This window comes from Symphalangus syndactylus, chromosome 11 (genome assembly GCF_028878055.3).
Source record: "Symphalangus syndactylus isolate Jambi chromosome 11, NHGRI_mSymSyn1-v2.1_pri, whole genome shotgun sequence".
In the NCBI taxonomy this organism is placed as follows: domain Eukaryota; kingdom Metazoa; phylum Chordata; class Mammalia; order Primates; family Hylobatidae; genus Symphalangus; species Symphalangus syndactylus.
The window spans coordinates 56,180,289-56,192,992 of record NC_072433.2 but is presented as its reverse complement, the minus strand read 5'-3'; the positions used below and the strand labels follow the sequence as shown (position 1 = coordinate 56,192,992).

Below are 12,704 nucleotides of genomic sequence, written 5' to 3'. Positions count from 1 at the left end.
CAGCCTTAGGGCTCACTCGGCATCCTTAGACTGACAGCCAGAGCCCTGTGGTCAAGGGTTGCTGGGAGCTGCTCATTCTAGCTCCTATCCCAGAGCAGCAAGCCTCAGGAGGTCCTGATAAAATTGGCCTAACAATCAAATCTCTTGATACCTAAATCCTGGGGTGTGTGTGTGTGTGTGTGTGTGTGTGTGTGTGTGTGTGTGTGTATGTCCCCTAACTAATAAACTGTTTTTTAGAGCATTCAGCAAAATTGAGCAGAAATTACAGAGAGCTCCCATATACCCCTGTCCCCACGTACATCTCCCCAACTATCAACATCCCACACTGGGCTGGGTGTGGTGGCTTATGCCTGTAATCCCAGCACTTTGGGAGGCCAAGTGGGGTGGATCACATGAGCCCAGGAAATTGAGACCAGCCTGGACAACATGGCAAAACGCCCATCTCTATAAAAAAAATTTTTTTTTTTTTTAAAGAATACCCTGTATTACAGTGGTACGTTATGCTGGTCTCTTTTTCATCCTTAAATCCTAGGTTCTTTGTCTTAAGGCAAAAAAGAAAACACACAGACACACACACACACACACACACACACAAAATGAAGACAAAGGCAGGCATATAGCCAGTTTCAGATTAGTTCATTCTATCCAGGAATCCTGGCCTCTGTTAGTCTACCCCAAGGCTTGTGGCTGGTGGTAACTCAGCATGACAGCTCACACACGGAGATAGCCCTGCCCTGTGTCTCCCTCTTCTCTGTCTCTCAGAACCAATTCCAAATTCCTGGGACTGGGATTCTGATTGGCTGCAGTTGGGTCAGGGGTCCATCCATAGCACAGCATACTGAGGTTCAGGGCATGGGATTATGTATAATCATGGCTGCCCAGAGGCCCTGCTGGGTGGATGGAGGGGAGAGGAAGAGAGAGGAGGGCAGTTTAGGGTATCATTATGAGCTGACCAGATAAACCAAAAGATGTCTCCCATACCATGATACTGTATGATCCACGCCCTCCTGTAAATTCTCCAGTGGCCTCATTTCGAAATCCTTTTACACATTGGCCCTAGAGTCTGGCCGTGGCCAGCGGTTCATCCTAGGCCTTGGCTCTTCCCTTTATTCACACTTTCTTGGCAAAAGCATCATCCCTTGAGCTTTATCACCAGCCGTGACCCCTCCCCCACCCCTCACTCACATGCAGACTCGCTGGAAGTGACCGTGTCCAAAGACAGGTGTCTTTTCTCTGAGACTCAGTCCCCATTGCTTTCCTCTTGCTAGGCTGTCACTAAGCATTTTTTGCTTCTGTCTTCTGAGTGCTCTTACCTAAGGGGACACTGGTTGTGGCATTTTCACAAATAGCCACTGGGGAGTGAAGTTGGGCAGTTTAGGAGATACACTGACAATAATGCAGTGACTCTTGTTTTATATTTTCAAACCAAAGCAATCCATTAATTTGGCATCAAGGCATTCTTTTATAATGGACACTTCCATAAAAGCTGTGAAAACTACATTTGAAACAGCATATTTAAACATTATGATGTCACTCTGTTGAATTTATGCATACCTTCAAATGTTAGTCTTCTAACTCTCCCAGAAAAGCAACAATTCTCTCTGAAATTGCCTATTATGTGAAATGCAGGTGATTACCACTAATTCACATCTGCACTGTCGCCTATGTGGTGGATTTGGGGGTTTGGTGCAGCACATTGGTATGCTGTCATCAAAGGTTATGTGTGTGTGCACAGAGGAAGGCATTCTTGTGGAAGGCATTTATGTAATTCCAAACAATTTAATAAAAATGTAATTCAAAGGGGAAAACTACAGTCCCTCAGCCCTTTCAGAGTACAGATAATGTTCTAGATTAAAGGCTGGAGCTTTGTTCATTATAGTCAAATAACGTAAGTGTGTGAATTACCATTTTCCTTGCCGTTGGTCTATTTCAAAAGTGTGCCATTTTCCCATTATAATAATAGGCTGCATTTTCTTAAAATCATTTGATTATGATTGGTCCCGTCTATTCAGTTTGCAAATAAAAAGCTTTTGTGATGATAAACTAGCTGTTCTAAAACAGCCTTAATCTTGGTTCTACTTTTGAACTGCGACAGGTCAGACTCCGCGAAAGGCTGAGAGAAGCCGGTCCTGCTCACGAGAGAAAAAAGAGGTAAATGTGTCCGTCGTGAGGGCTGATGGGAGGCAACTCTATTTGAAAGGACCTGAGGGAGCAGGGTGGTGAATAAGTGTCCCTAAATCTACTCTTTTCTCTCGGGGTCCCAAGCTTGAATCCTGGAGCAAATGATAGTGAGCAACTAGACTTACCAACCCAGTCTCACTTGTAATAATCATCTCTAACTGAGTGTATCAGTTAGCTTTGTCTGTGTAACAAATCATCCGAGATTTTAGTGGCTTAAAACAACAACCATATATTTAGTTCTGGATTTGGTGGGTTAGCAGTTAGGGCTTATCTGGGCAGTTCTGCTGTTGGACCAGTCTCCTCATGGGGCTCACTCATGCTTCTGCAGTTCATGGCTGTGTCGACTGGGGGGTAGCTGAGTGTCAGGGTGCCTCAGTTCTCCTCCACACCTCGCCTCTTGATGGGATACATACTTCTCATCTGCCAGCAAGCTAGGCAGGTTTTTTACATGGTGCTTCAAGGGCTCAAGAGTGCAGGAGTGGTAACTGCAGGACTTCTTGAGTCCTAGGCTTACAGGTCACACACTGTCACTTCTACCACTTTCTATTCTTTTTTTTTTTTTTTTTTGAGTCGAGTCACGCTCTGTTGCCCAGGCTGGAGTGCAATGGCATGATCTCAGCTCACTGCAACCTCCGCCTCCCGAGTTCAAGCAATTCTCCTGCCTTAGCTTCCCAAGTAGCTGGAATTACAGGCACCTGCCACCAAGCCCAGCTAATTTTTGTATTTTTAGTAGAGACGGGGTTTCACCATGCTGGCCAGGCTGGTCTTGAACTCCCGACCTCAGGTGATCTGCCCGCCTCAGTCTCCCAAAGTTCTGGGATTACAGGCGTGAGCCACCACACCTGGCCCCACTTTCTGTTCTTGAAAGCAGGTCACAAGGTCCCAGATTCAAGGGGTGGGGAAATAGAGCTCACCTCTTGATGGGAAGAGCTACAAAATATTGTGGCCATTCTTGAAATCCTCCACCTTCCCCCCTCCCCACCTCTGAGCCCACCTACTCTGTGCCCGGCACCAGGGGGACCAGGACTAGAGGTTAAGTGAAACACAGTCCTTGATCTCAGGGTATGCACTGTCTAGTTGGAAGAGAGCTATAGCACGATCATTACAATACAGTGTGAGAAGTGCCATCATAGAAGGACAGAGAAAGTGAGATTTTCATACAGAAACCAGTCACCTGACTCTTCCAGCAATATCAAGAAAGCCATTGCAGAAAAGGTGATATTCAGGCTGCTTCTTGAAGGATGACTGGGAGTTTTCCAGGCCAAGGAATCAGTACAATCAAAGTCAGAGAGACATGAATAAGGAAGGTTGCAAGATCATGGTGCCTAAAGCAAGTGGGAAGTGGTAGCAAGGAGCCAGAGGTTACTCCAGGGCCCTTTGATCATGTCCCAGGCTTATAAGAATATAAAATTGAGTCTTATTTAGTGGAGATGGGGCAGGAGTGCAGGGGAGATAAATTGTGTGGCTCATCAGAAACATTGCCCAATCCAGAAATTCATCCAGACATATCTACTGACACTTGATTGTAAAGTGTCATCATTCCTATAATGAAAGGGCATTTGTCAGGCTCAGCTGGGTCCAGGGCCTCAAAAATGGCAAGAAGACCTCGTCTTTCTCCTTCCATCTCTGGGCTGTCCCGGCCAGCTCTGAGGTTGTAAGCTGGGGCTGGACTGCACTCAGCGTCGTGTGAGTTACATGACCTTCACCTTCTCCTGCTGTTTCCTTCATCAGCTGTAACCAGAACAGCCAGTTTGCGTTTTCTTTTTCTTTCAATCAGCCCACCTGGGATGAGGGCTGGACGAAGCCTTAGGAACTTCGATGCTGCTAAAGAGATCTAAGTGTCGCCCAAGTAGGCAGTCTAGGGGCAAAGCCAGGGTGGATTTTCCCACTCCTTCTGGTAAGGACTCCTTCTCTGGAGGCAGAAGCAAGTGCCTGTCTTCCCACAACATCCTTCCAGAGAACCTGAGGTAGAGGAGCAGGGATGGAAGTGAGCCCAGACCTGCAGGCCTCCCTCAGTTAACTGACCCGGGGTGAAGACCAGCCCGCAAGCCAGGAAAGAAACCTTAAACCCGCCCCCTGGCCTTTGGTCACAGAATAGCAGCATCCTATTTATGCACATTAAGAAATTAACTGGGAAACTACGGAGCGGGGGGCGGCGGGTGGGGGGGAACTAGTTGAGATACTCGTCCCTTCTCTCTCTGTCTCTCTCTAGCAATGGGACTCCCCTAATTGCTGCTTTCCCAGCCACTCCCATTGTGCCCATCGCCCGAGAGCATTTCAGATCATTTCTCTTCTGGGAAGTGCTTGTAGTGAGAAACAGAGAGTGAGGCTGTTTATCACAATACCCAGGCTTAACCTGGAAAGATATTTCACTTGGTTTCAGGCCTTTTGAAAAAAGGAGAGTGCTAACTCTCTTAACAGAGCTTTTGTTCGGTTAGAAAAACAAAACAAAAAACCAACCCCAAACAATTATTTTAAAAAATAAATAAATAAATAAAGGCTTGGCGCAGTGGCTCCTGCCTATAATCCCAGCATTTTAGAAGGCCAAGGTGGGTGGATTACTTGAGTCCAGGAGTTCAAGACCAGCCTGGGCAACATGGTAAAACTCCACCTCTACTAAAAAACAATTATTAAAAAAAAAAAAAAAAAAAAAAAACAACAAAAAAAAACAGCAAGCTGCCAGGACTCTCGTCTGACAGATTATAACATGCCTTTTCCACCCACCTCTTCTTTCTGCATCCCATGCCCTCTCTCCTGACTTCCCAGCCCTCTGTGCCTTACCCAGGATGCCAGGTGTAGATCAAACTATGTCACCATGAAAGGCAAGGAGAAGACCAGCTGTCTCTTTCCCAGAGCTGGTTAGAACAAATGTTGTATTTCTCAGGGTGGTGAGGTGGTGTGGCCAGCGCACTCCCTGGAGGGTGAACACGTAGTTTCCACCCTGGGTTGGGATCGGGTACTTCTTTGAGGGATCTTAAGCCACCATGACAAAGGGAGGGTGTGGCTGTTGTCAATGAACTCGCCAGGCCAAATTCAGCCCAAAGATGTGTTGTATCTAGCTCGTACCCTGTTATAATTTTTAAAAAGTAGGTGTCCACATTTAAAAGTTGTGGATTTTTTTAAATGTTTAAATCCACATTTAAAATGGTTAAATCCACATTTAAACATTGCCAACCACGGTACTTAGCAACATCTGGATATTTGAAAGCTCCCAGGTAGCTGGGTGTGGTGGCTCACACTTGTAATCCCAGCACTTTGGGAGACTGAGGCGGGAAGATTGCTTGAGCCCAGGACTTCAAGACCAGCCTGGGCAACGTAAGACAGACCCTTTCTCTACAAAAAAAATAAAAAAAATTAAGCAGGTGTGAGGCTGGGCATGGTGGCTCACGCCTGTAATCCCAGCACTTTGGGAGGCTGTGGTGGGCAGATCACCTGAGGTCAGGAGTTCGAGACCAGCCTGGCCAACATGGTGAAACCCTATCTCTACTAAAAATACAAAAATTAGCCTGACGTGGTGGCGGGTGCCTGTAATCCCAGCTACTCGGGAGGCTGAAGCAGGAGAATCACTTGAACTCAGAAAGTGGAGGTTACAGTGAGCCGAGATCGGGCCACTGCACTTCAGCCTGGGTGACAGAGTGAGACTTGTCTCAAATGAAATGAAATGAAATGAAATAAAATAAAATAATAAAAATCAGGTGTAGTGTCTTGTGCCTGTAATCTCAGCTACCCTGGAGGCTGAGGTGGGAGTATCACTTGAGCCCAGGAGTTCAAGGCTGCAATAAGCTATGCTCACACCACTGCATTCCAACCTGGACAACAAAGTAAAACCCTGTCTCAAAAAAAAGTTTTTTTTTAATAAATAAAATAGAAGTTCCCAGGTGATTATAATGTGTAGCAGTTTGAGAACCACTGGCATAAAGCACTTAGCACAGGGCCTGGTGCAATTCATTCATTCATACATTTATTCATTCATTCATTCATACTTACATAACTAACCCAATGTCCAGGCCTCTTTCCAAACCAGTTAGGTGAAAATATCTGGGTGTGTAACCTGGGCATCAGAATTTTTTAATCCCCCAAGTGGTTCCAATGTGCAGCTATGGATAAGAACCAGCTCTTTCCATGGATTAAGTAGACTGTGTCATACAAAAATTAGCCAGGCGTGGTGGTACATGCCTGTAGTACCAGCAACTCAGGAGGCTGAGGCAGGAGAATCTCTTGACCCCAGGAGGTAGAGGCTGCAGTGAGCCAAGATCACATCACTGCACCCCAGCCGAGGCGACAGAGTGAGACTCTATCTCAAAAAAAGAAAACAAAATAAATAGCTCTGGCTGTCGACCCAGGTGCTTCTTTGTAACCTGTGCCTGGCCTCCCTGGTCCCGAAGGCACCTCAGTTCTCCACTGCTGTCACAGATACCAAGAGGCAAAACCAAAGAAGAGAATGATAAACATTATAGATGAGCCCCAAATAAAGCTCCAGGGAGTGCCAGAGAAGGGAAAGACTTCCTGGGAGAGGTGGCCTGAACTGAGGCATTGGAAAGGTTACGGTCATTTCTTTTTTTTTTGAGACATAGTCTTAATCTGTCACCCAGGTTGGAGTGCAGTGACACGACCTCAGTTCACTGCATCCTCCACCTCCCAGGTTCAAGCGATCCTTCTGCCTCAGCTTCCTGAGTAGGTGAGATTACGGGTGCGACCCACCATGCCTGACTAATTTTTGTATTTCTAGTAGAGATGGGGTTTCATCATTTTAGCCAGTCTGGCCTCAAACTCCTGCCCTCAAGGGATCTGCCCGCCTCAGCCTTCCAAAGTGCTGGGATTACAGGCGTGAGTCACTGTGCCTGGCCAGGTTACAGTCATTTCTGAAAAATCTAGCTTTGATGGTTGGCTTGAAGTCAGTAGATAATTTCAGTTCAGCTGGTAAAAATATTCTCAGCCTCGTTTCTAACAAGTATTCATGGTTCCTGCCTGTGGAGATTATATAGTGTTTATGGCCCTTGGACATGAATTATTAATGATTTTGAAATTGTGGTCATTGTAGTTTACTTAAAAATCATTAGGAAGTAAATTTATCATGCAGTGTTAGAAAAAAGGAGATCACAGAGGAGGAAGAAATATTTATTCATCTTCCAGTTCATCCCTACAGCATCCACACTGGTGCCCAGGGCACTGTGGGGCTCATGAGCATGGCGCTGGGGACATGTCCCCTTACTGCTCAGAGCCACTGAGGCCACTGGTGACTCTGTGAATTAATACCTCCAGTTTGCTGTGAGGGCTGCAGTTCAGGTCCTGAGGCCAAGCAGCTCTGCCTCAAGTCCCAGCTGTGTGACCTTGGACAAGTCTCTTGAGCCCTCTCACCTTGTTTGATAATGTCCACTTTGGAGAGAGTTAATACAGTCATGTATTAACGTACCTAGCACGGTGCTGGGCACACAATAAGTGTTCCATAGATGTTAGTTGTCATATAACTTAAAGTGTCTAGGATTTAACAGAGAGATTCACAAGGAGAAGGCAGCACAATTAATTACACTTCCTACAGAAGGGGCCTCCCTCACTCCAGCCAGACTTGAGGCTGATTCCAGCCTTCCTGCTTCCTGGCTGTGTGTCCCCAGGCACCTGGGCCCCAGGCAGGCTAGCCCCAGGGCCCTCATTCTTAACCACTCTGAGAGCCTCCCGTGATAACGAACAGCCGTTTTTGCAGTTGATTGGAGATTCCAAAAAATGCTCTTGACAGCACACTCATCTGCTGAACTGACTTTGCAAGGATTGCAAAAGTCATTGAACTCACCTAAGTAGAAAATGTTAAGCCTTCCCTTTGCATGCATGCACATGCGCACACACACACACACACACACACACACCCCTTCCTGCTAGTAACAGAGACTCCTGGTGCAAGGGTAGAGGCTTCCTTCATTTTTCCCAAGCAAAAGAGGAGACAGGGGTCTGAGGAGAACACAGCAATGGAGGGAGACCAGGATCCAGGGTTCCTCCAGGGACGAGGTTATCTGGACAGCCCTCTCTGTCTCTTCAGTGTGCAACCACAAACACACCTCTGCTCTCCTCTGGGTCTTCTGGGTCTCTTTATCTTGTTGCTATCTTTTTTGTTTTTTGTTTGAGACAGGGTCTCGCTGTGTCACCGAGATTGGAGTGCAGTGGCGCTGTATCAGCTTACTGCAACCTCTGCCTCCCAAGTTCAAGTGATCCTCCCACCTCAGCCTCTTGAGTAGTGGAGACCACAGGTGTGCACCACCAGACCCAGCTAATTGTATCTTTTGTAGAAATGGGGTTTTGCCGTGTTGCCCAGGTTAATCTTGAACTCCTGGGCTCAAGCAGTCCTCCCATCTCGGCCTCCCAAAATTCTGGGATTATAGGCATGAACCACCTAGCCTGGTCCTTGTTGCTGTCTTGATCCTCCTATTAGCTCTTCCTCCTCTATAAGCCCAGGCCACAGGCCAGTGAGAGAGTCTGGCCTGGCTAATCAATACTAAAGAGTATTCAGGGAATACAATATTCCTGACACCAGCCTTCAGTTGCCTTCCCAAGAGGCAGCAACTATAATCAATTTATTATGTGTCTTTCCAGAAATATTCTACAGGTATGCAGCTATGCAGAACATATGCTTTGTCTCCTTTACCCACCCATCCATCCCCCTCATGCAATACACATTGTTTTCTTTTTGATTTTTTTTTTTTTTTTTCATTTAACAACGTATCTTGGAGAGCATTCCTCAGCAGGTCGTATGGACAGACCTCACTGTTTTCGTGGCTGCCTAGTACTCCATTGTAGATTTACAGGAATGTAATTCTTTACTTGAAACATTTAAGGCCAAATATATTTTATTTTTTATATACTTAAAAAGTTATACCATCCTAGGAGGACCTGGAAAAGCACTCTATAATCAAATACATTAATATATGTACAGAGCTCATTGAGGTGGCTCATGCTTTTTATCCCACCAGCTACTTGGGAGGCTGAGGTGGGTGGCTTACTTGACCCCAGGAGTTTGAGTCCAGGTTGGGCAATATAGTGAAGCCCCATCTCTAAAACATATATATGTATATATATAAAATGTGTGTGTACAGCAAAATATGAATATTTATACTAAGTGGGTAAATAAAGGCTATAAATTTTATGTCACTTCAGATCAAGTTTTGGTTCTAAATAATTGCATTAATGTATTACTAATTCCTGATTAATGAATAGCTAGTCTATTAATAGTCTTTTGCTACTGTAAGAATACTTTAAAGAATATTCTGGAGCAGACATCCCTGTGCACATAGGAGTAGCCAAAGGTTAAATGCTTAAAAGTAGAACTAATGGATCAAAGGGTGTGTGCTCTATTTAAATTGATGTTTCCAATTAATCTTTTAACAGTGCATGAAAGGGATAGAGCTTTTGTTGTTGTTGTTGTTCCAGGTTATCTCGTAGCAAGCTGGCCAGATTCAAGTGTGGCTGTCCTTGACTGAGGTTCCCACAGTGGAGCCATTCAGTGGCCACTCCTATAGTTCCCTAGTTCACTTGTCTTGTGGGAGTGAGAGGAGGGATGTTTACTTGAGAAGGACTTGGAGGCATATCTAGCACCTTGATTTTTTTTGTTTTCTCATAGGTTTTTGGGGAACAGGTGGTATTTGGTTACATGAGTAAGTTCTTTAGTGGTGATGTGTGAGATTTTGGTGCACCCATCACCCAAGCAGTATACACTACGCCTAATTTGTAGTCTTTTATCCCTCACCCCCTTCCCACCCTTTCCCCCCGAGTCCCCAAAGTCCACTGTGTCATTCTTATGCCTTTGCATCCTCATAGCTTAGCTCCCACTTGTCAGTGAAAACACACAATGTTTGGTTTTCCATTCCTGAGTTACTTCACTTAGAATAATAGTCTCCAGTTCTATCCATGGTGCTGCGAATGCCATTAATTCATTCCTTTTTATGGCTGAGTAGTATTCCATCGTATATACATACCACAGTTTCTTTATCTCCTCATTGATTGGTGGGCATTTTGGTTGGTTCCACGTTGCAATTGCGAATTGCAGCACCTCGATTTCTGCAAGCCATCTCTTGCAGCCCTGAGCTCATAAGATTTGTCTTGGCTGATTACAGGCACCAGTAAGATAGGTGACTTTTCTGTGAGTTTCAGACTCCACTAGTGCACAAACTGCAGATACTTCCTTCCCTTTTCTCCATTTAGTTCTCCATGTTCTTGCAACTTCAGTCTTGTTGCCCCGTCCATATTTACAGATCTCAATTGCTTTGTTTAAAAAAAAGTTTTTTTAAAGGAAGAAAACAAAAGAAAAGGCAAGTTGGTGGTGTTGCATTACAAAGAGCCTGGTATGACAGCTGACATTCCAACTCTGCACTTTTACCGGAATGAAACCTTTTAGTTCATATTTCTGGGCAGAGAAGAACAAAATCTATTTTAGATTCAACTGCCAAATGTATTCCCACTTGTGAAATTATTGTCAGTCTTTCTGCCTCTTGAGGTCTTGGTCTCTCTGCAGCTTTGAGAACTTGAAGAGAGGGGCCCCATTAACATTGACAACTTCTGATTTATGCAGGGCAAATAAGACACAGGGCAGGATTAGAAGCAGTGCAGCAGAGGAATTGAGCCTGTGAACCCTGGAACCAAACAGCCTGGATTCCTAGGCTAGCTCTACCACTCAGGCAAGTGACTTACCTTTTCGTGATTTGACTTCCCCCTCTATAAGATGGGGATGATATAAAACCTGCATTTCACAGGACTGTGGCAAGGATTCAGTGAATTCATACATATCAAGTGCTTAGGACAGAACCTGGCCCATACTCAGAGCTCAATAAATGTCAACAATTATAATTTAGGACTGGCAGGGCAAAATATCCTATTTACAAAACTAATCCCTTGAAAGTCACAGGTGGAGAAGTCTTGCTGAGAAAGAGCAGGACACAGATTGGGCCCCTTTGGTATGATGGAAGAATGGTGCATAATCCCTCCCTGTTGGAATTCCTTTGTATCTGAGTCCCCAGCCTGTCCCGGGACCTCTGCAGTTAGGGTGGGCACTGCAGGAGATGGGTACACCAACACCCAAGTTTAACAACAACAGGGCCAAGACTCCAGCCCCAAAAAGCAAAGAGAATCAATTTCTGATAAAATGCCAGGAAGGAGATTGACATGTCTAAAACCTTCCTGGTATCAGCTTAGCTTCCAGCACAAGATTAAACTCTAGGAAAAACCCATCAGAGAGCTGCAATTTGTGACCAGACAGAGATAATGTTGACAGCTTCCCTTTCCTGAGTCTGTTTTGGATAAACAATGCGCCCTTCAACAGAGCACCATTAAAGTTTTCTCTATCCTCAGATCTTAGGCATGAAATAGCCTTTAAGATAGCTCCCTTTACCTCCTCCCTCCACCCCCAGAAGTCACTGTATGGAATATGGTTAGAAGAGAGAATGGTGCTAAGAGGAGATTCCTGCAAGTTACTCAGGAAAGGTATGTCTGCAGGATAAAAACACCCCATGAAAACTGTCGCTTACTCTGGGGACACTTTTGGAGGAGCAAGACACAGGTCATGAAAGTGCCAGGCCATGTGGGCTCCAGTCCTGGCTGCTGTCACTGACCATGGACACACTTGCTTTCCCCTCTCTGAGCCCGTATTTCCTCTGTGGTCCCCCAAGTCTGACAAGAGCCAATACTTCTGTGACTTCAGCTTTAGTAGTGTCCACAGGCCATGTCTGTCAGCTTCTGTTTAAGTGATAGAAACCTTTCTTAAACCAGCTTCTGCCAAAGAAGAGGATTTGTTGCCTCACTTAGCTGAAAAGTTCAGGGGTGGACATCAGGCATGGATGGATCTAGGTGCTCTGACGTAGTCCCTCTTGACTCTGCTTTCTTCAGTGGCAGGTCTGTTCTCCACCAGGTGTCAAGATGGCTACCAGCAGCGTTAGGCTTACAGTATAGAGGCCAGATGGCATGGTGGGGGAAGCTCAGGTGTTAGATTTAAAAGGTTTGGGGATGAATCCTGGCTCATCACTCACCCAAGCAGCTCAGCCACCTCAGAGCTTCAGTTTCTTTCTATATAGAATGGGGATAGTGTCAGCACCTGTCTCACTAGGTGGTCAGGGTGCCTAGAACAGTGCCCTACAGGTCGTGAATCCCTGAATAGTGACTGGTGCTTCTTCCTCCTCTGCTTCCTCCTCCTTCTCCCCTTCTCCTTCCTGTCATTTTCAGAATTCTCTCAGCAACTTCAGCAAAGAGTGAGCACTCTCCAAGGCTAACTCTTCAGCCATGGCCCCAGATAGAGACTCGCTGGCCCATCTAGGGTTGTGCACTTGTCCTGGAGACAAAGGTTGGGTGGGGTCAACCCTACGTTAAGCACATGGTTAGGAAGGGATATTTTCCAAAAGGAAAATCAGGATACTGGTGCCAGAAAAGGGGAAAGGCAGAAAACAGCAGCTGTCCCCTTCATGGCCACTGTGTGGTGGGAATAGTAACTGACAGCACAATTGTTAAAAATTATGTTCAAAACTGGGCATGGGGGCCCACGCCTGTAATCC

At 45.6% G+C, this 12,704-nt stretch overlaps 1 protein-coding gene across 13 annotated transcripts in view; it reads left to right on the top strand.

Annotated features, from left to right (window-relative positions):
• KATNIP (katanin interacting protein) overlaps positions 1-12,704 on the top strand; it is a 241,234-nt gene that overhangs the window by 23,992 nt on the left and 204,538 nt on the right. For 12 of the 13 annotated variants that reach the window (XM_063612788.1, XM_063612791.1, XM_063612790.1 and 9 more), the window contains one exon: positions 2,096-2,151. In XM_063612788.1, coding sequence (XP_063468858.1) covers positions 2,096-2,151 — 56 coding nt within the window. Of the gene's footprint in view, positions 1-2,095; positions 2,152-10,735; positions 10,842-12,704 lie in introns of those variants that run through there. The other variant, XM_063612784.1, reaches the window with a different exon arrangement.